The following is a 24116-nucleotide window of genomic DNA, read 5'->3' on the forward strand; positions in this document are numbered from 1 at the left end:
CCTTTGTTGCCAATGAACAGCAGTCAGCATGGGTGCATGAACCAGACACCTGCTGCGGAGGCCCATGTGCACCAACATTTGCTCAACAGTCGTTGAGGAGGCACTGCCGATAGCCCCTTGGTCTGAGCGCTCAGTTGCTCAACAGTTGCACGCCTGTTTGCCGGTACACATCTCTGCAGCCATTGTTCACCCATCATCTATGAACCTTGGCACACCTAAGTTGCCTCGGCGCCGGTTCTTGATAGCGCCATTTTGGCATGAACGGTATACTTTAACCACAGTGGCATGCGAACAGTTTACAAAATTAGCCATTTCGGAAATGCTTCCACCCTTGGCACAAAAGCAAATGATCATGTTCTTTTCGACGTCAGATAAATCACTCCATTTTCACATTACGACAATGGCTGCACTGTTTTCCGTATCTCACCGGTAAGCTTCATTTACCCTCGCTAATGCTACCCATCTGTGAGTGGTTACTGCACGTTGGCATCAAAAAAATGGTTCAAGTGGCTCTGAGCACTATGGGACTTAACATCTATGGTCATCAGTCCCCTAGAACTTAGAACTACTTAAACCTAACTAACCTAAGAACATCACACAACACCCAGTCATCACGAGGCAGAGAAAAGCCCTGACCCCGCCGATAATCGAACCCGGGAACCCGGGCGTGGGAAGCGAGAACGCTACCGCACAACCACGAGCTGCGGACGTTGGCGTCAAACATAGACGGTGTCACATTAATGCGACAGGTCTGTGTATATAAAAAAAATGGCAATTCTCTTGGATAAATTTACGAGGGCACCCTTGGGGGTTGGTCAGTTAATTCACTGAAACTATTTGTGTAAAACAACTGAAGTTAGCAAAACCGAGATTTGATCACGCTAGCAAAATCGATTAGGCCTAACAGCGAAACATAACAGCGATTAACGGTTCCTGGAATCCGTTTTCGTCCTCTGCAAGTTTCTTATCTTGTAAACATGGTGTCAGATCAAAAAATGAAGCTGAACAACCTTTTCATTAATTGATTTATTAAGCATTGTCTAGTATACACAGAAGAAACTTCAAGAGGTTGGAATCCATAATTTAAATTAAATTATTTATAGAACAAAATCTGAGTTGCAACAGACAACGGAAATGACACAGCGAGTGTTCAGGCCTTGAGCTTCTTCTTGGGGCGGAGGTCGGCGTTGTGACCGCACATCCTGTTGCGGCAGTTGGTAGCCCTGGGGTGGAGGCGCGCGTAGCACTTGCGGCAGATGAGCTTGTCGCAGTTGTACTTCTGCGCCAGTAGCCGCAGCGAGGGCTCGATCACGCCGCCTCGCAGGCGCAGCACCATGTGCAGGGTCGACTCTGCCAAATTACAAAGACCTCTCCGATTTCCCAGCACCACTGTTTGTCAGGGTAGTATAGGCTACGCTGGGGTGACAAAAGTCGCGGGATAGCGATGTGTGCATATACAGACGGCGGTAGTATTGCGTATACGAGGTATAAAAGGGCAGTCATTGGCGGAGCTGTCATTTATACTTACGTGATTCGTGTTTCCGACGTGATTAACCCGCACGACGGGAACTAAGAGACATTAAAAACGGAATTGTTGTTGGTAGTTCCATTTCGGAAATCGTTAGGGAATTCAATATTCAGAGGTTTTCACAGTGTCAAGACTGAGCCGAGAATACCAAATTTCAGGTATTACCTCTCACCACGGACAAAGCAGAGGCCGACGGCAATCGCTTAACGACCGAGAGCAGCGGCGTTTATGTAGAATTGTCAGTGCTAACAGATAAGTAACATTGAGTGAATAACGTATGACGAACGTATCCGTTAGGACAGTGTGGTGAAATCTGGCTGTAATGGGCTATGGTAGCACACGACCGACGTGAGTGCCTTTGCTAACAGCACATCACCTGCAGCACCTCTCCTGGGCTCGTGACCATATCGGTTGGACCCTAAACACTAGAAAACCGTTGCCTCGTCAGATGAATCCCGATTTCAGTTGGTAAGAGCTGATGGTAGGGTTCCGAGTGTAGTGCAGACCCCCCGAATCCAGTACCAGGGTTGTCAATAAGGCACTGTTGACGATGGTGGAGGCTCAATAATGGTGTGGGCTGTTTTTAGATGGAAGGGACTGGGTCCTCTGATCCAACTGAACCTCTTGGAGACCATTTTCAGCAATTCACGGACTTCAAACGACGATGGAATTTTCATGGATGACAATGCACCACACCACCAGGCACACAGTTGTTCGCGATTCGTTTGAAGAACATTCTCGACAATTCCAGCGAATGATTTAGCCATCCAGATGGTCCGACACGAATCCCATCGAACATTTATGGGACGTAATCGAGTGGTCAGTTCGTGAACAAAATCCTGCACCGGCAACACTCTCGCAATTATGGACAGCTACAGGGGCTGCAAGGCTCAATATTTCTGCAGGGGGCTTCCAACAACTTGTTCAGTCAATGCCACGTCTGGTTGCTGCAATGCGCCGGGCAAAAGGATGTTTGACACGATATTAGGAGGTATCCCCCGACTTTTGTCACCTCAGTGTATAGTTTGTTGACAACGTTCTGAGTGAATTCTCAGTGAGATTATGGATTGCAGAAGATACAAGCGCCTCCCACCGACTCCCGGCACATTACCAGTCAAAGGCGGTGATACAACACGGGAGAACAAGCCGCGCAATCATCAGGCAGTGCTGGCACTACATTCTTGTGCTTTTTTGTTTGGTATGGCATGGCACGATAATCACTTCGTAAGGCCGGAGGTAAACACTGGTTGCGGCCGGACACAAAATACACTACTGGCCATTAAAATTGCTACACCAAGAAGAAATGCAGATGATAAACGGGTATTCATTGGACAAATATATTATACTAGAACTAACATGTGATTACATTTTCACGCAATTTGGGTGCATAGATCCTGAGAAATCAGTACCCAGAACAACCACGTCTGGCCGTAATAACGGCCTTGATACGCCTGGACATAGAGTCAAACAGAGCTTGGATGGCGTGTACAGGTACAGCTGCCCATACAGCTTCAACACGATACCACAGTTCATCAAGAGTAGTGACTGGCGTATTGTGACGAGCCACTTGCTCGGCCACCATTGACCAGACGTTTTCAGTTGGTGAGAGATCTGGAGAATGTGCTGTCCAGGGCAGTAGTCGAACATTTTCTGTATCCAGAAAAGCCCGTACAGGACCTGCAACATGCTGTCGTGCATTATCCTGCTGAAATGTAGGGTTTCGCCGGGATCGAATGAAGGGTAGAACCATGGGTCGTAACACATCTGAAATGTAACGTCCACTGTTCAAAGTGCCGTTAATGCGAACAAGAGGTGACCGAGACGTGTAAACAATGGCACCCCATACCATCACGCCGGGTGATACGCCAGTATGGCGATGACGAATACACGCTTCCAATGTGCGTTCACCGCGATGTCGCCAAACACGGATGCGACCATCATGATGCTGTAAACAGAACCTGGATTCATTAAGATGCCTGTCATCTCGACTGCTAGTGATGCGAGGCCATTGGAATCCAGCACGGCATCCCGTATTACCCTCCCGAACCCACCGATTTCATATTCTGCTAACAGTCATTGGATCTCGAGCAACGCGAGCAGCAATGTCGCGATACGATAAACCGCAATCGCGGTAGGCTACAGTCTGACCTTTATCAAAGTCGGAAACGTGATGGTACGCATTTCTCCTCCTTACACGAGGCATCACAACAACGTTTCACCAGGCAACGCCGGTCAAATGCTGTTTGTGTATGAGAAATCGGTTGGAAACTTTCCTCCTGTCAGCACGGGGTTCGCCACCGGCTTCAACCTTGCGTGAATGCTCTGAAAAGTTAATCATTTGCATATCACAGCATCTTCTTCCTGTCGGTTAAATTTCACGTCTGTAGCACGTCATCTTCGTGGTGTAGCAATTTTAATGGCCAGTAGTGTATTAGCGAGCCGAAGTTGACCGATTTCTGCAGACTTCTGCCGATCCACAACTAGGCACCTGCTTCAGGACGTTGCAAACTTGCACTCAGTAGTGTATAAATATTTCCACCACTTTTTCACTAGATGAAGTGCAACATGCCGGGTGACGTGGTTAAGACAGGCGTTCAAGAAACACGTCCATAGCGAGTAAATACGTCGAGTGTTTTCGCTAAATTATAGTGGACAATGTCGCGAAATTATGACGTACCGGAAGGGTATCATAATAACCGGCATGCCAAGTTCTTTGAAAGGCAGACATTGGCTGGACATTGTAGTCTCGACAACGTGAGTTTTCGAACTGAATGCGCGTGCGTTTTCCAGAGTTGCGGAATAGGAAGCGAGCATCCAGTACGGAAGAGCGCTGCAGAGGGAGTAGAGAGAATTTTGAATGAATCGAAGAAATACTGACTATTGCTATTATTAAATTGAAATAATATAGTGTTAGACCAACTCATCACAAAATAGGAGAAGGAAGTCCAGGGTATATACATCTGGTCGTCGGGACACAGAACCAAAGCGAAGTGCCTAGCTTTTGTTGATGATCGCCGGCCGCGGTGGTCTAGCGGTTCTGGCGCTGCAGTCCGGAACCGCGGGACTGCTACGGTCGCAGGTTCGAATCCTGCCTCGGGCATGGGTGTGTGTGATGTCCTTAGGTTAGTTAGGTTTAAGTAGTTCTAAGTTCTAGGGGACTTATGACCTAAGATGTTGAGTCCCATAGTGCTCAGAGCCATTTTTTGTTGATGATCCAACTATTTTCACTAAGGCTAGCCAAGAAACCAAGCGTGCCATAGAGAAGTTAAGGGGTAGCATCAAAGACAGGCCCCAAAATACCCTATGAAAAGACTCATTTAATGGAAAATTTAAATCAAAACATCAGAAGATCCTCACTGCAAACGAAATGTGGGGCAATTCCATATGTCTCTTCCTCTAAATATCTCGGACAAATCATAGTACATCTCAACTAGAAAGTAATGCCAACTTGGAAGGGGCCACCAACGTCAAGAAAGAGTACAGAACAACATGAAATCACTACAACAAATGAGGGATATCCCTCAAAAAAAAACTTCAGCATTACAAAAAACTGTTTTACGTGAAGGATTACAGACCTCAGAAACAAAGTTTCTACGAAGCCATTCAAAATCTGACGAAACTGGAAAGGAAGTGTGAAAAATTATCAGAAAATTTTATGATCCCATTAATATAAATGGCATACGAATTTAAAGAAAAACTACAGAATATACACAGCAACAGGCAAGTTCACTGATGCAATATAGAGAAGACGCTTGAAATTCTATGCACAATGAATTTCTCTCCGAAAAATGAACAAAACTAGATTACCTAAAAAGCTACTTAATATAATGAATTGAAAGGAGGTAAAAATCATTTGGTTATTCGCTGATTACACAGGAAGTACAACAAATGAGCACCACAGAAGATACCGCAAGAACCCAGAGCCTTTGTTGTCCTAGCTGCGAATCACACATTCACAGAAAAAGCTAAAAAGACCACTAAAAATAATGGGCACAGGAACGGAAAAATACAGCGAATTTATGAAGAGCTTTTGGGAAGAGAAGAAGAAAAAGAAGCTGCAAGTTAACAAGTTCAGTCGAGCTCTTTAACCTGGCACGACAACAGAAAAGAAGGAGCAAATGAAACAAATGTCGATGGGAGATAAAAAGTAGAAAAGTGAGAAAAAGAAGCATATCCTCGCAAATTAAAGAAGTCGAGGGAACGCAACGTAATAAGAGTAAGCTGCCATAGCGATCTTCCGCTTGTGTCACTACTAGGTGCAAATGGCTCTGAGCACTATGGGACTCAACTGCTGTGGTCATAAGTCCCCTAGAACTTAGAACTACTTAAACCTAACTAACCTAAGGACAGCACACAACACCCAGCCATCACGAGGCAGAGAAAATCCCTGACCCCGCCGGGAATCGAACCCGGGAACCCGGGCGTGGGAAGCGAGAACGCTACCGCACGACCACGAGATGCGGGCGTCACTACTAGGGATGCCGTATCTACACTATGTGATCAAAAGTATCCGGACACGCCAAAAACATACGTTTTTCATATTAGATGCATTGTGCTGCCACCTGCTGCTAAGTACTCCATATCAGCGGCCTCAGTAGTCACTGGGCATCGTGAGAGACCAGAATGAGACGCTCCACGGAACTCACGGACTTCGAACGTGGTCAGGTGATTGGTGTCACTTGTTTCATACGTCTGTACGAGAGATTTCCACACTCCTGAACATCCCTAGGTCCACTGTTTCCGATGTGATGGTCTGTTGACTGACAGAGACCGTCGACAGTTGAAGAGGGTCGTAATGTGTAATAGACAGACATCTATCCAGACCGTCACACAGAGGAATTCCAAACTGAAACAGGATCCACTGCAAGTACTATGACAGTTTGGCGGGAGGTGACAAAACTTGGATTTCATGGTCGAGCGGCTGCTGATAAGCCACACAACACGCCAGTAAATGCCAAACGACGCCTCGCTTGGTGTAAGGAGCATAAACATTGGACGATTGAACAGTGGATAAACGTTGTGTGGGGTGACGAATCACGGTACACAATGTGGCGATCCGATGGCAGGGTGTGGGAATGGCGAATGCCTGGTGAACGTCATCTGACATGAATCCTACAGAACACCTTTGAAATGTTTTGAAACGCCGACTTCGTGCCAGGCCTCACCGACCGACAGCGATACCTCTCTTCAGTGCAGCACCCCGTGAAGAATGGGCTGCCATTTCCCAAGAAACCTTCCAGTACCTGCGAGAGTGGTAGTCTAAACACCCCGTGTAAGAAAGGTGGATCTACTTTCTTAAGGAAACCGAAAATTCTGAACGAAACGTCAGCTGCTAAAATAATGCGAGTATTCGTTTCCTATTCCCGCACAAAACGCCATCATGGAAAGAATATTTTCGCTGATCTCGAGCCAGTGGTCTAACGGTTTTCCCCAAGCTGTAGCGGATAAGCTGGCAAATTTTTTGATGTAAACAAGTAATTTTGAACGTTTATAGCTGCGAAGAAAGACACCTACTTTTAAAAATGGAGCTATACATATTTTTCCGTGACATTGAAAACAGCCGTCGATCGTGAGTTCAGTGCCATAATATTTATGGAACGTTAGCAAATACACTAAAGCGCCAAAGAAATTGGTATAGGCATGCATATTCAAGTACAGAGATATTTAAACAGGCAGAATACGACGCTGTGGTCGGCAACGCCTGTACAAGACAACAGATGCCTGGTGCAGTCGTTAGATCGGTTACTGCTGCTACAATGGCAGGTGGTCAATATTTAAGTGAGTTTGAATGTGGTGTTATAGTCGGCGCACGAACGATGGGATACAGCATCTCGGAGGTAGCGATGAAGTGGGTATTTTTCCTTACTACCATTTCACAAGTGTACTGTGAATATCAGGAATCTGGTAAAACATCAAATTTCTGACATCGCTGCGGCCGGAAAAAGATCCTGCAAGAACAGGACCAATGACGACTGAAAGAATCGTTCAACGTGACAGAAGTGCAACCCTGCAATTGCTGCAATTTCAATGCTGGGCTGTCAACAAGGGTCAGCGTGTGAACCATTCAACGAGACATCAACGATACAGGCTTTCGAAGCCAAAGGCCCACTCGTGTACCCATGATGACTGCATGACATAAAGCTTTACTCCTCGCCTGGGCCCGTCAACGCCGACATTGGACTGTTGATGACTGGAAACAAGTCGCCTGGTCGGACGAGCCTCGTTTCAAATTGTATCGAGCGGATGGACGTGTACGGGTATGGAGACAACCTCATGAATCCATGGACCCTGCATGTCAGCAGGGGACTGTTCAAGCTGGTGGACGCTCTGTAATGGTGTGGGGCGTGTGCAATTAGTGTGATATGGGACCCCTGATATATCTAGATACGACTCTTGACAAGTGACACGTATGTAAGCATCCTGTCTGAGCACCTGCATCCATTCTTGTCAATTGTGCACACCCACGGACTTGTGCAATTCCAGCAGGACAGTATGACACCCCACACGTCCAGAATTGCTACAGAGTGGCTCCAGGAACGCTCTTTTGAGTTGAAACACTTCCGCTGGCCACCAACTTCCAGACATGAACATTATTGAGCATATCTGGGATGCCTTGCAACGTGTTGTTCAGAAGAGATCTCCACCCCGTAGTACTGCCCTGCAGGATTCATGGTGTCAGTTTCCTCCGGCACTACTTCAGACATTAGTCGAGTCCGTGCCACGTCATGTTGCGACACTTCTGCGTACCGGCGGAGGCCGTACATGATATTAGGCAGGTGTACCAGTTTCATTGGCTCTTCAGTGTAGTAACATGACAACCACGCCACAAATCACCGCCCCGCCGTCAGAAGAGGCGCAATGGGAAGGCTGGGGGGGGGGGGGGGGGGGGACTTCAAAAAGAAGTTACGGATTATTGCAGCAGGTCAAGTATCTTTCACTGAATACTGCACTACACTTCAAAGTGACATAGGTACATGACACAATTTTGCAACATAGTCACCAAGTTTCTGTCATGGTCGGAACATTATAGCAGCTGTTCAACTCCCCGACAGTAGAAACCTGCTCCTTGTTCTTGTATACAGTCGAGAATCGCAGTCAGAACTTAACCATCTTTGGACAATCTGCGATTTCAGCGAATCTGCTCCTCGATCGCATGCACGTTCTGGCCTGTGCTTGATATCGACAGGTTTACACGAAGCCACTAGAAGCGCTCCTCAGTGGCGCCCCCGCTGGCAAAGCATTGCTGTAAATGTGAATCTTCGGAAGTTCGGTGCCCCGCGTTTCTGTGGCGTTCATGCCGAAATACCGCCACCGGTGGCGCAAAGGCTGGCGAACAATGCATCCAAAAACTGCCTTCACACGATGCCACTGCTGACCGGCCAAGCAGCTAGTAACGCAGCACGTTAATAGACGCCACGCGGCGTATTGGAAATGCTGCTCACTAGCTGGGTGGGGGAGGTGGAGGGTGGGGTGTGTGTGTGTGGGGGGGGGGGATAGTAGTACAGTCGTGCAGGTCATACTGCTGGCTAGAGATGCGATTTCATTTGTGAAGCTGAAGAACATCCATCGACATAAAACACGGGGAATGACGAATATTCAGATAAACTGCACAAAATTGAAGTTTTCACCGGGCTTTGCACACAAACATTCTTCGGAGAGGTCGGTGATTGGTGAGCGCCACTCATTTGTGTTCAGTCTGTTGGCATGACTTGTAATCATCAGTACTCAAGTGTCTTCAAATCTATATCTGTCTCGATCACAAGTTCTGGAGATACATTCGAAGGCCGATCAAAAATTCTGCGCTGTTTTGCAGTAATGCCAAAAAGAAAATTCAACATCCATTATGCGATCAAAAGTATCCGGACACATGGCTGAAAATGACTTACAAGTTCGTAGCGCCCTCCATCGTTAATGCTGGAATTCAATATGGTGTTGGCTTACCCTTAGTCTTGATGACAGCTTCCACTCTCTCAGACATACATTCAATCAGGTACTGGAAGGTTTCTTGGGGAATGGCAGCCCATTCTTCACGGAATGCTGCACTGAGGAGAGGTATCGCTGTCGGCTGGTGAGGCCTGGCACAAAGTCGGCGTTCCAAAACATCCCACAGGTGTTCTATAGGATTCAGGTCAGGACTCTGTGCAGGCCAGTCCATTACAGGGATGTTATTGTCGTGTGACCATTCCGCCACAGGCCATGCGTTATGAACAAGTGCTCGATCGTGTGGAAAGATGCAGTCACCATCCTCGAATTGCTCTTCAACAGTGGGAAGCAATAAGATGCTAAAACATCAATGTAGACCTGTGCTGTTCAATCGTCCAATTTTTACGCTCCTTACACCGAGTGAGGCGTCGTATGGTATTAACTGGCGTGATGTGTGGCTTATGAGCAGCCACTCGACCATTAAATCCAAGTTTTCTCACCTCCCGCCTAACTGTCATACTACTTGCAGCGGATCCTGATGTAGTTTGGAATTCCTGCGTGATGGTCTGGATAGATGTTTGCCTATTACACGTTACTGCCCTCTTCAACTGTTGGCAGTCTCTGTCAGTTAACAGACGACATCGGCCTGTGCACGTTTGTGCTGTACATGTCCCTTCACGTTTCCACTTCACTATCACATCGGAAACAGTGAACCTGGGGATGTTTAGGACTGTGGAAATCTCGCGTACGGACGTATGACACCAGTGACATCCAATCACCTGACCACGTTCGAAGTCCGTGAGTTCCGCGGAGCGCCCCATTCTGATCTCTCACGATGTCTAATAACTAATGAGGTCACTAACATCGAGTACCTAGCATTAGGTGGCAGTACAATGCACCTAATATGAAAAACGTGTTTTTTGGGGTGTCCAGATACTTTTGATCACATAGTGTATCTCCTAGACCTACAGAGAGAGGATCTGAAAACTCTTTGAAAAGAAATTGTCTCCGTATTATCGGAGTAAGAAAGATGACTTACCGAAACATTAATCACCAACGTTTATAAGAGCAAAGTAATCACAGCCTTCATACAATTGCCTGGTTTGAGAAAATCATCATCAATGAACTTCTTAAAGCAATCAATTCTTGAACTAACATCAGTCTGGCGAACGTCTATTACTCAAACGTCAATGAGCATGAGTCTGTGATGGGAATCACACACGACCATAAACAGTATCGAGGTAATGTTTTTCCAATAACTCAGCACCAAGTCAGCTGCTTGACAACACCTACATGTTTACCATTTGTAGCCGCTACATGTTAGAGTACATTGGCTGCCTTTTAAGAAAAGCTTTAACTACTCTTCCTTCCAGAAATATTGGCACCCAGGGTTTACTTTTCAATTGCACTTTTTAATTTTCTTATTCAGTCAGAGAAGTAAGAGAGGGACATCCTGGTCATTGATATGGTAGACACTATGACGGAAACGAAACATGGCGCGTCTGCAGCGGCGGATCAGAAGGGGCGCAGCGCAACGAAAAAGGAGCCGCTTCTCTTTCCAGTAGCGCCCTGTGGATGTTCGATAAGGCTTAAACGGATCGGTAATGACACCACTAAATACACTGACGGAAAAACAATAGCAATACCAAGAAGGAGTTGTGCTACATGAAGGAAAGTTGGTAGACGTATTTCTATTTCCGAAAGATGATCTCTATTCAAATTTCGTGCCAATCGCATAAGAGTGGCGCCAATAGCGCAACTATGAGGTGGAAATCAAATTTCCGTTAAATTCACGCTGCAATGGTTATGAAAGTAAGTTACCTTTGTCCTTGTACATAGTGTTTATGCTGGTCAAGCCTTTAAGGTAACAGAGACGCCATTATTAACACCTCACTGTGGGCCGATCCACGATGGATCAACGGAGTTTGAACGAGGTCGTGCAGCAGGGCTACCAGAAGCGCGATGTTCCTTCTGCGATATTGCAGAAAGACTTGGCAGAAATGTAGCCATTGTAGTTGATTGCTGGCACTGGTGGTCAAGAGAATGTACGGCAGCAAGAAGACCGGGCCCTGGACGACCACCTGGAAGTACCAAGAGGGAAGACCATCCTGTTCAGCGTATGGCTCTGTCACATCGTACTGCATCTGCAGCAGCCATTTGAGCAGCAGTTGGCCCCACAGTAACACAACGAAGTGTTACAAATCAGTTACTTTAAGGACAGATCCGAGCCAGACTGATCCGAAACCACTGCAATTTGCGCCTTCAGTGGGGTCAAGCGAGAATTCATTGGAAGGCAGAGTGGAGATCTGTTGTGTTCTCTGATGAAAGCTGGTTCTACCGCAGTGCCAGTGGTGGCCAAGTGTTAGAAGGATACCGTTTGAAGCCCTGCAACCAACCGGTCTACAAGCTAGACAAACTGGACCTACACCTGGGGTTATGGTTCTGGGGTGCGATTTCGTATGACAGTAGGAGCACTCACATGGTTATTCCACAAACCTTGACTGCAAACCTGTAAGTCAATCTGGTGATTCGACCTGTTGTGCTGCCATTCCTGGACAGCATCCAGGGGAGTTTTCCAACACGATGACGCTCGCCCACATATCGCTGTTAACTAACATGCTCTACAGATTGTCGACATATTGGCTTGGCCTGCTCAATCGCGAGATCTGTCTCCAATCGAGCACGTATGGGACATCATCGGATACAACCCCAGCGTCATCTACAAACAGCATTAATCGTCCCTTTATTGACCGACTAAGTGGAACAGGCTTGGAGCTCAGTTCCACAAACTGACATCCAGTACCTGTAAAACACAACGCACACACGTTTGCACGCTTGCATCCAACCTTCTGGCGGTCAAACTGCTTATTAATGTACCAGCATTTCACATTTGCAGCGGCTTATCTCGCGCTTACATTAACCTGTGATCTCGTTATGTTAATCACTTAAATACGTTACCTAGACAAATATACTGTATTCCGGAAATTTCATTACCCTACATTACTTTTTTTTTGATGTTGCGATTTTTTTCCAGCAGTCTATCAGGATATCCCATGGAGATCAGGATGTTTGGCAATGCTATGTTACGTTTGTCGGAGGGTTTAACTCTGTGTGTGATTTGTCCTTTTACCATCGGGGAGGGGTGGGGGGGGAGCAGGGTAGGATTCCTAGTCAGTTGGTGTTTATATATATATATATATATATATATATATATATATATATATATATATATATATATATATATATATATATATATATATACTAACTGACTAGGAATCCTAGTCAGTTAGTGTTTATATATATAAACACCAACTGACTAGGAATCCTACCCCCCTCCCCGATGGTATATACACTCCTGGAAATAGAAAAAAGAACACATTGACACCGGTGTGTCAGACCCACCATACTTGCTCCGGACACTGCGAGAGGGCTGTACAAGCAATGATCACACGCACGGCACAGCGGACACACCAGGAACCGTGGTGTTGGCCGTCGAATGGCGCTAGCTGCGCAGCATTTGTGCACCGCCGCCGTCAGTGTCAGCCAGTTTGCCGTGGCATACGGAGCTCCATCGCAGTCTTTAACACTGGTAGCATGCCGCGACAGCGTGGACGTGAACCGTATGTGCAGCTGACGGACTTTGAGCGAGGGCGTATAGTGGGCATGCGGGAGGCCGGGTGGACGTACCGCCGAATTGCTCAACACGTGGGGCGTGAGGTCTCCACAGTACATCGATGTTGTCGCCAGTGGTCGGCGGAAGGTGCACGTGCCCGTCGACCTGGGACCGGACCGCAGCGACGCACGGATGCACGCCAAGACCGTAGGATCCTACGCAGTGCCGTAGGGGACCGCACCGCCACTTCCCAGCAAATTAGGGACACTGTTGCTCCTGGGGTATCGGCGAGGACCATTCGCAACCGTCTCCATGAAGCTGGGCTACGGTCCCGCACACCGTTAGGCCGCCTTCCGCTCACGCCCCAACATCGTGCAGCCCGCCTCCAGTGGTGTCGCGACAGGCGTGAATGGAGGGACGAATGGAGACGTGTCGTCTTCAGCGATGAGAGTCGCTTCTGCCTTGGTGCCAATGATGGTCGTATGCGTGTTTGGCGCCGTGCAGGTGAGCGCCACAATCAGGACTGCATACGACCGAGGCACACAGGGCCAACACCCGGCATCATGGTGTGGGGAGCGATCTCCTACACTGGCCGTACACCACTGGTGATCGTCGAGGGGACACTGAATAGTGCACGGTACATCCAAACCGTCATCGAACCCATCGTTCTACCATTCCTAGACCGGCAAGGGAACTTGCTGTTCCAACAGGACAATGCACGTCCGCATGTATCCCGTGCCACCCAACGTGCTCTAGAAGGTGTAAGTCAACTACCCTGGCCAGCAAGATCTCCGGATCTGTCCCCCATTGAGCATGTTTGGGACTGGATGAAGCGTCGTCTCACGCGGTCTGCACGTCCAGCACGAACGCTGGTCCAACTGAGGTGCCAGGTGGAAATGGCATGGCAAGCCGTTCCACAGGACTACATCCAGCATCTCTACGATCGTCTCCATGGGAGAATAGCAGCCTGCATTGCTGCGAAAGGTGGATATACACCGTACTAGTGCCGACATTGTGCATGCTCTGTTGCCTGTGTCTATGTGCCTGTGGTTCTGTCAGTGTGATCATGTGATGTATCTGACCCCAGGAATGTGTCAATAAAGTTTCCCCTTCCTGGGACAATGAATTCAAGGTGTTCTTATTTCAATTTCCAGGAGTATATATATATATATATATATATATATATATATATATATATATATATATATACGAGGGCCATTCAGAAAGTAACCTCCGGTTGATTTAAAAAAATACACCAAGTTAAATAAAAATATTTTAATATATACATCTTACAACTACATCTTTGCACTATTTTTCTACATAGTCTCCATAGCGATTGAGGCACTTATCGTATCTCTTCACAAGCTTTGAAATTCCTTCTGCATAAAAATCACCCGCTTGTGCCTGGAGCCAGCCTGTGACCGCATCTTTGAGCTCTTCGTCGTCATCAAACTGCTGTGACCCGAGCCATTTCTTCAAATGCATGAAGAGGTGATAATCACTTGGCGCCAGGTCTGGGCTGTAAGGTGGATGGTTGATAACGTCCCACTTGAAGGACTCAAGAAGGGCCGTTGTTCTGCAAGCAGAGTGAGGACGGGCGTTATCGTGCAAAAAAACGATACCGGAAGTCAGCATACCACGGCGTTTGTTCTGTATAGCCCGTCGTAACTTTTTTATTGTTTCACAGTACACGTCTTGATTAATGGTCGTACCACGTTCCATGAATTCAACCTACAACACCCCTTTGGCATCCCAAAACACCGTTGCCATCAGTTTTCTGGCAGAAAAATATTGCGAGGCTTTTCTTGGTTTGGTAGGCGAATTTGAATGTGCCCACATTTTTGATTGTTCTTTTGTCTCAGGGTTCACGTACTTAATCCAGGTTTCGTCACCGGTCACGATTCTGTTTAACAATGGTTCTCCTTCGTCCTCATAACGTGACAGAAAGTCTAATGCAGAGGCCATTCTTTGAGTTTTGTGGTGATCGGTAAGAATTTTGGGCACCCATCGTGCACAGAACTTACGGTAACCCAATCTTGCTGTCACTATCTCGTACAAGAGAGTTTTAGAAATCTGTGGAAAACCAGTAGACAACTCCGACATTGAGAAACGTCGATTTTCATGAACTTTTGCATCAACTGTCTGAACGAGTTCGTCAGTCACCAATGATGGTCTACCACTCCTCTCTTCATCATGAACGTTTTCTCGTACACTTTTAAATAAACGTACCCATTCACGGACAACTCCTTCACTCATAACTCTTGGTCCGTACACGGCACAAAGCTCACGATGAATAGCTGCTGCAGAATATCCTTTGGCTGTAAAAAACCTTATGACAGCACGCACTTCACATTTGGCGGGGTTTTCTATTGCAGCACACATTTCAAACTGCCACAAAAACTAAACTAGCGCAGGTACGACGTTCACTCGACCACGGCTTGATGCCGACTGACCTGTTGAGTGCGTGAACGCACAGATGGCGTCGCTACTCCCCCCACAACCCGCACTGTGACCAATCGGAGGTTACTTTCTGAACCGCCGTCGTATATATATAAAAACAAAGATGATGTGACTTACCAAATGAAAGTGCTGGCAGGTCGACAGACACACAAACAAACACAAACATACACACAAAATTCAAGCTTTCGCAACAAACTGTTGCCTCATCAGGAAAGAGGGAAGGAGAGGGAAAGACGAAAGGATGTGGGTTTTAAGGGAGAGGGTAAGGAGTCATTCCAATCCCGGGAGCGGAAAGACTTACCTTAGGGGGAAAAAAGGACGGGTATACACTCGCACACACACACATATCCATCCACACATATACAGACACAAGCAGACATATTTAAAGACAAATATATACCAGGTGGCGTACGCAAGCCGTACTCTGTAGTTCTATGTTTCCCACGTACTTTAGAGAGAGCAAGAAGAGTTGCCTCGTCACTGATGTTCAAAGGAGAAATGCGCATACCGGCGAACCTCCATCGAGCTGTACCGCCGTCTGCGTGCGTTTTCCTCCTGTTTTCGTTCTGATAAGGTCGCGTGGCAGTCTGTCTTGTAGATCGAGTCAGGTCTTACAGTCAGACAGGTAACAACTGGAATGTACTCCACCGAAGACTACACCGATATGATACTGATCTATCTGGAGACGCACCACAATGCACCTGAAGCCCGAAGGCTGTCTGCACAACCTTCTCCAACGCTACGTCATTATTTTAGACGTACAGAAATGCGTTTAAAAACCGAGGAAGATTTCCAGGTACAATGTGTCTTGGAAATACGAATCTGCGACACATCCGATTTTGTCCGGAATGTTACTGAGTATTTTGGAGCACATCCCACGCACGGTAAGCATAGCTTAAATGAAAATAAGGTGTACGTACAATGCTATATAAACTAAAGTATTATCACGCTAATGCATTTAGATGCAGTATTATTTGTACCCTTAATAATAACAGTAATAATAATAATAATAATATGGTCATTATTATTAATATGATGAAAGTCATTAGATATCGCCCGGTAATACCTATTTCTCATCGTAATTAGGACAAAGAAGAGCTGCAGCGGACCTGAGGATATCAAGGTCTTCGGTACAAAGGGTTGTGGGGGAACGAAAATGGCATCCCTTTCATGTGCACCTACACCAGAAGCTATATGGAAACGATTTGCAAAATCAGGTGTCTTTGTGCGGACGTCTCGTAAATAAAGTAGCCATAAATCTGGATTTTATCAGGCAGATTTAATGTGGAGATGAATGCTATTTCGCCAGTGACGCCACTGTCAATAGTCACAATCTACGAGGGCTATTTGAAAATAAGGAACGATAGGTCGCGAAATGGAAACCACAGTGAAAATCAAAACTGTTTTATTTGCAACAGTTAGCTACATCTTCCAGCCACTTCTTTACACAGTCGCCCCTCAGACCTAGACATCTGTCATAGCGTTGTACCAACTTTTCAATTCCCTCGTTATAGAAGACAGCCGCCAGTGCCTTTTGACAATTTTCTACTTGAACTGCACCTCGTTGTCTGTGTCAAAATATTGTCTTCATAGCCAGCGGTTCATTTGAGCAGAGATGAACCTCAGGGGTAGTCAATTGGGGGCGGTATTGTGGATGATCAAACACTTCCCATCGAAAACGCTGCAGGAGCATCTTTATTGCCCCTGCAGAGTGCGGCGCAGAATTGTCGTATAGAACGAACCGCATGACAGTTATGCTATGTGGATTGCATAGCTTCAGGCGAAATCTTTCGCCAGGCCCTCATACTTGTTGGGAGACGCTAATTTCTAGCCATCTTCACATTCTCACTGTGAGCTCAGAACTGAAAAGAGCGACATGATGCGATCGACAGGCGTATTAGACACAGTGCCCAATGCATGTGTGCAACACTTCATCAGATTTTAACCGTATTTTCTATTTCGCGACCGATCGTTCCTTACTTTCTGAATAACCCTCGTACATTACTGGGCTCCTGCAAATACTCATTGGTTTCGACCACATCACATGCAAGCGCATTGGGGTATCAACGTATGGAGCGGCATTCTAGGAAACCAGCTTATTTGGGTCCCAGACTAACTGGCTGTATTTGCAATTCCTGCAGAATGAGCTTAATCTTCCGCATCTCCTGCAAGGCATCCCACTTGAGTTACCTATGAGGCAGTGCTTTCAGTACGATCATGTGCCACACCATTATTGAAGAGGACTTGGGAAATATCTCAACAATGTATACCCCAAACGATGGATAAGTCATTATGTTTTATTCGATGGCCAGAGAGATAGCCTGATTTAACACCCTTGGATTTTTTCTTATGGGGTTATATCAAACCCAGGATTTACGAAACAGAACCGGAAAATTCACATGTGTTCAAAGGAAGAATACATACTGAATACTTTAGTATCTGCAAAAATGTTAATAGGTGTCCATGCTAATACTGAGAGGTGCTTCTTACATCAATGCCCCCAACAAGGCGGACATGCATTTGCACGTTTGTATTATGAAGAATGCAATTACAAAGGCGTCAGTTTATAACATAGGTTTAAAGGAACATAATTTATGATATTCATTATATTCATTGTTCTTTATTGCAATCAAAGATGTTACAGCGTTTGTGTAATACTGCCGACTGTGAAGCACGAATTGATCCATTATGTATTATTAACAAATTAGCTGTCATATGTTGATATGACTTTAAACAGATGATTAATATGTTTCGGCCCTTGTGCGTATTGTTTTGGCAAAGAACAATCAGTCTTCTACAAAGACACATTTCTTAAGCCCACGAATCGAACACGGAATCCTTCCTCCGCAAGCAAGTTTTCGAGCGACGAGCTACAGGACCAGTTATAGCTGTAAAGCGTTTGTTTTCGAGCACTGGTCGTAAATTTCGCTGGGTCTGCTCCCTGTTGGTGTGGCGCCCCCTTTGATGTTCTGCTTAGGCAAATCTTTCGGTGTATGTGGTATCCGGGATTAACTACTGCCAACAATTCGTGGAGAGTCAATTGTTTTCGTGTTTCAAAAGCTTTTGTATACACGTCAGTTTCTTGTTTTGCTTTGAGAAATCAAGAACATTGCACTACAATTAAGTCCTCGTATAAATAATTACGCAGAAGAGCGACAACACATTTGTAAGATGCTAGCTTGTTGATGCACGATCTGTTGCGATAGTAGAATATGGTTTAATATTATACTTTTCGAGAACTACTAACAGTGTACTGAAAATACCATTTCCTAATCAAATTTCTAATTCAGTAAAGTAGAAAAAATAATTGCAAGTAACTCTCTCGAAGAACAGACATACATATAAACGGTGATTCAAAAAGAAAGAACAGATTTCAGTTGTTTTTTACGACCACCTATAAAAGACAGAAACATATTGCGCATATCACTGGATATGCAGTCGTTTCAGCGAGAAGTCCCCTCTGCACAAGCAGATTTATGACTGGCGCAAAAAGTTCTTGGAGGTTTGTTGCATAGACAGAGGGAAGAGCATTGGTCGGCCAAACACGTCTGCTGAAAATGTCAAGCGCATCCGAGATGCGTCCACACGAAGCCCTCAGAATTCTACAAGACGGGTAGGGCAGGAACTTCGACTTCCTCAAATAACGGTGCTTATGAAGTCTTCCAAGTTGTAGTTACTGCAGCAACTGCGTCCCGGCGACCGTAACAGAAGGTACTAATTTTGCATTCCAGTTCTCCAGGATATGGCAGAGGATACTTTTTCTGGACGACTCATCTTTTCGGACGAATAATCTAAGAATTTCGGGGTCACAATATCCTGATGCCGTCGTCGAACATGAAAGAGAGTCACCGACACTGGATGTGTATTGTGCCGTTTCTGTTCACAAAGTTTATGGACCTTCTCCTTTTGTGGAGGAAACTGTGACAGGAATGTCATACTTTTCGGATGTGGTGCAAAATTTGTTGTTACCTCAACTTGACAAAGATTCCAATGACTACACTTTTGTGCATGATGGCACCCCACCTCATTTTCACCTTAAGGTCTGGCGTTATCTTAACAACACCGCCCCACACCGTTGGATTGGAAGAGGTGGACAACAAGACCTTGTTCATTGCTTTTGGACTCTGGGTTACCAGAACTCACATCTAGCGATTTTTCTGTAGGTGTACATATAAGACAAAGTTTTTGTCCCACTTGAGACAGTTACTCCGTTCCTGGTTCTGAGAAATCGAATCATTGAAGCTGTTGATTCAATAAACAGGGACCTGTTGAGATGTGTGTAGAATGAAATGGGCTAGCGGTTTGATGTTTCTCGAGCAACACGCATGTTGAGTGTATAGTATAGTGTCTGTGCGAACATAAGACTTTGAGCCTTCCTCTATCCAGTGACACGCGTAATGTGTTTCTGTCATTCACAGTTTGTCTATAATAAAAAATTGAAATTTGTTCTCTCTTTTTGAATCACCCTGTATTGTTAAACAGCTTTTATTGGAAATCATTGCACTTTCCTCCATCATGATACTAATGTCTGTACCTGATTGTAAAATCTAAAAAATAAATAGTCAGTAGGCTTAGATGAAGTACCAAAGTGTCTACTGAAACAATGCATAGAGATTATACAAGGCCCCTTAAGAAATATAATAAATGAATCCTTCACATCAGGAACATTTCCAGAGCAGTTAAAACAGGGAAGAGTTGTATCTTTGCTTAAGAAAGGTAATGCAGAAGATGTACAAAATTATTGGCCCATATCCCTGCTGTCACCATTCTCAACAATAATAGAGGCAACTATGAAAGACAAATTAACGAATTACCTGAATAAATACAATCTTTTAAGCAAATCACAGCTTGGTTTCTGAAGTGGCAAAAATACAAAGTCAGCCATAGTAGAATTCACAAAAGTTGTACTTAATGTTCTTGACAAAGATGTGTGTGTGTCACACGCATATTTTTGGACCTCTCTAAGACCTTTGATATAGTCTACCACAAGATTCTATTAAATAAATTAGAAGCATTACGAATAAGAGGGGTAGCTAATGACTTGTTTCAATCATACCTAGCAGACAGTGTACAAAGAGATAACACATACTTCAAATAGATCTAAACATTTAGTAAAACACTTATCGGAACCAAAATACATTAATACAGGGGTTCCGCAAGGTAGTATATTACGACCAATACTATTCCTGATATACATCAATGACTTTCCTAGTAGGCCCATATAAAAAGATACTCGTCAGAACTGAGCTGCTTCTTTCTTCTTGTAGACAAAGTAAACGGCTTGTCCGGCATCAAAGTACCATATGGAACCTTAGCAAGAAGTCTCTCATGGTGAAACAATTCTCTTCGTTGATGGCAGCAGTATTATAGTCACTGAGAAAACAAGAGAATTCCTTGCAGAGAAAGTAAATGAAACTCTCAAGGAAGTTTATGACTGGTCAATAAGCAATAAAATGACATTGAACGTAAAGAAAACTAATGCCATGAATTTCAGTTTGAAGAGGGGAAATGACAATGTTAAATTAAATGTAGATGGCACCTCTATGGATTGTGTAACATATGCAAAATTTCTAGGAATCAATATTGATTCTCAGTTGAGGTGGTGTGAACACACAAAGGTACTTGCGAACAGAATGTCATCAGCATGTTATGCCCTTAGAATCGTATCATCAGAGTGTCACATGCAGTCTTTAAGTTACATACCATTCATATGTACACTCAATTCTTAGCTGTGGAATTCTTTTTTGAGGAATAAATGCACAAAATGTGAACACAATTTTCAAACTCCAGAAAAGAGCCATGTGAATAATAACTAAAAATAGTAGTCGAGATCATTGTAAAGATCTGTTCAAAACACTGGGGATTTCAACTGCTCCATGTGAATACATCCACCAGTCACTTTTACACATCAAAAATAACATTGGTAATTACTGCACAAACAACTCTGTCCGTGACCATGGAACAAGAGCGAGACTCAACTTACATTTACCAAGAAAAAATAAACATAAAACTCTAAACAGCATTTTCTACCAAGAAATGAAACTGTACAATAAATTGCCAAAAGAGATTAACGAAATCGTAAAAATACACTTATTTAAAAAGGCAGCTAAAAAGTACCTGATATGTAATACATTTTAGACACTGAAGTATTACTTAGATAAAACAGAGTAGGGGTTTGGTAAAAAAAGGTATACAAATAAATAATAATAACGATTATAAAACATCCAACATTCCACATAACACCTTCACAATATGTTATATCCTTCTTTCCTCCTTTTCTAGAAAAACTTACCCCCAAGCTATGCATAGCACAACACTAACACCTCTTTCTCTTCTCGAGCTCAACATTTCACTCATTATGGAGGGATGCTGACTCAGTTTTTCAGGATAGCAAATGGGAAGTTGTGGTACATAAACTGGCCCAGAGATCACCAGTGTGTGTTGTGTGTGTAGTGAGTGAAGTGTTATGAAACAATGTGTGTATAGTGTGTGCAGTGACTGATAGTGAAATATGAGTGAACAGTGTGGCTTTACATTATTTAATAAGTTATTTGTAAAAAAAAAAGTATTGTATACCAGGAGTAAATCTAATGATTGTCTCTAACTAGGAGTCTGTAAATGTCTGTTTATATGAATTAGCTTATTTTAAAATGATCTAAGCTTGTAAATACTTTGACATGTCCTCTATCCTTTTTAAAAGAGATTTACTGATGAATAAAGCTGCTACTACTACTATTACGACTACTACTAAGCAAATGAGTGAGATTGTTTCTCATTTCATCCCCTATAAACATAAGATATTTCGTCATGCATTGTTAGACTGAAGCATATTACTGATTGATAAATCATTAAACTTTTGTAGCTTGATTACTGTGAGATATGATTTGAATGATTATTTCTGTTTACCTATTATATATGCAGATTTCAACAACAAATCAGCTGTGATTCCTTTTTATTGATGTCGCTTTCTCCACAAATTTTCACATTCACTCATGCATTTTTCTAAACTTTGTCTTTCTTTGCTACGTATGATTTCTATGCATTTCATGGGTGATATGCACTTCGTATGAGCGCCGATTTTATAATTTATTTTTTTGGTACGATTAGCAGAAACACCAACTAATCGATACACAAACGTCCCTTGCTTTTCACCTTGAGTTCACAAACTTATGAACACACTGTCCATATTACCAAGTTTTTGCCATTTGCAGACAGCTGTGGCTTTGTCTTTTGACAGTTTTGAAAATGTAATGAAGAAACAGAATTTTCCCACTATAATTTTAAGCCAACTGTTACTCCCATTTCTACCTTGTAGACTTCTTATAGTTTTTAGTCTCTGAAGATTCACTATATTTTTCTTTTCTTTATTGGCACCAGGCCCTGGTCTAGGGAGGGGGGGGGGGTATCTGCCTTGGGCGGTAATTACAGGGGCCGCCAAATTCGCATCCTTGAAACAACCTTGTTTCACAAAGTGCCTAGCATCCAGCGTACGTTGGTCTATCGATTATTCATATCATCTTAAAACGCTTCCCTGTTGGTTTCGGAACATTTTTTTAACATATTCTAAGTTGATTTCTGAACGAATCATAAGTCAATTTTTGAAAGCATGCATAGTGTACGTGATTTCTCTGCTAGGGGAATCCCTGTCACATGTAGAAATAAAAAACTTTCCCGCAGACAATAGGGGATGAGGCTATACGAGATGAGCCCAATAAACCCAAAAGTGTGAATTCCAATCGCTCTTTGTTTATATGGTTGACTGGATGTGCGAATGATCGGTCTTGTTATAATTATTAGCGGAATCCACAGATTCAGACTACCAGAGTGAAAGTAAACGGCTAACAGGAATAACAGGTAAGAAAGATTACATATTATCTTCTCGGTGTATCCAAGAAAATGAAATTTTGACAGAAAATTTTTGCCAGAAGGCTACACTACTATGGGCCAGTTGTACAGTCAAACAGGTTGACTGGGAGCAGCAAAGGCACCACAGGACATTTTAATTTCCACTGTCCTGAAAATAGGTTTGATAGCTTTCATTACAAAATATACCTGTTTAAATTCCTCAGAGCGAAATACAGTGACGTGCAATAGAAGAATGCTATGTGAAGAGGTGTGACACTGCACTTTGGCACGCTTAAGACCAAATAAAATGTCTTACATTTCCTCAAACATATATGTTTTATGTATCAATCTCCTCAGAAAGATATGTGCTATAAAATTAACTTATTTCTCAAACATGTTTTTTTTTAATTTTTTGCCATCCTGTCTCAAACACTCGAGAGTTTTTTGCCCTGTTTGGGAAATATCGTGGATCCCGGACTGGCCAGCATCATCATTGCGGTTTTTTTTAGATTCATTGTCTATTTTAAAACTTTAGCACCAATGCTAGTATCCTGTCAACGTCTGCAGTCCGCATACATTTTCGGTAATGTTCTGCTGTTGAGGAATAATGGAATTTTGCTTCGTTTGAAAGACATGTTGGAATTTTGTAGTCCTTACAGGCCTGCACGCATTCAGCTTACTAATAATGCTACTTGCCTCGCAAGTAACTTATGTCGGAGCTTGGATTAAAGCAGCAACGGCACCACG

General features: G+C 44.2%; 1 protein-coding gene across 1 annotated transcript in view; it reads right to left on the reverse strand.

Annotated features, from left to right (window-relative positions):
* Positions 1–1150: 1150 nt before the first annotated feature.
* Positions 1151–24116, reverse strand: part of LOC126194646 (polyubiquitin) — a 112114-nt gene continuing 89148 nt past the window's right edge. Inside the window, exon 6 of the mRNA XM_049932826.1 lies at positions 1151–1350. Coding sequence (XP_049788783.1) covers positions 1151–1350 — 200 coding nt within the window. The remainder of the gene's footprint in view (positions 1351–24116) is intronic.

This window comes from Schistocerca nitens, chromosome 7 (genome assembly GCF_023898315.1).
Source record: "Schistocerca nitens isolate TAMUIC-IGC-003100 chromosome 7, iqSchNite1.1, whole genome shotgun sequence".
Taxonomy (NCBI): Eukaryota; Metazoa; Arthropoda; class Insecta; order Orthoptera; family Acrididae; genus Schistocerca; species Schistocerca nitens.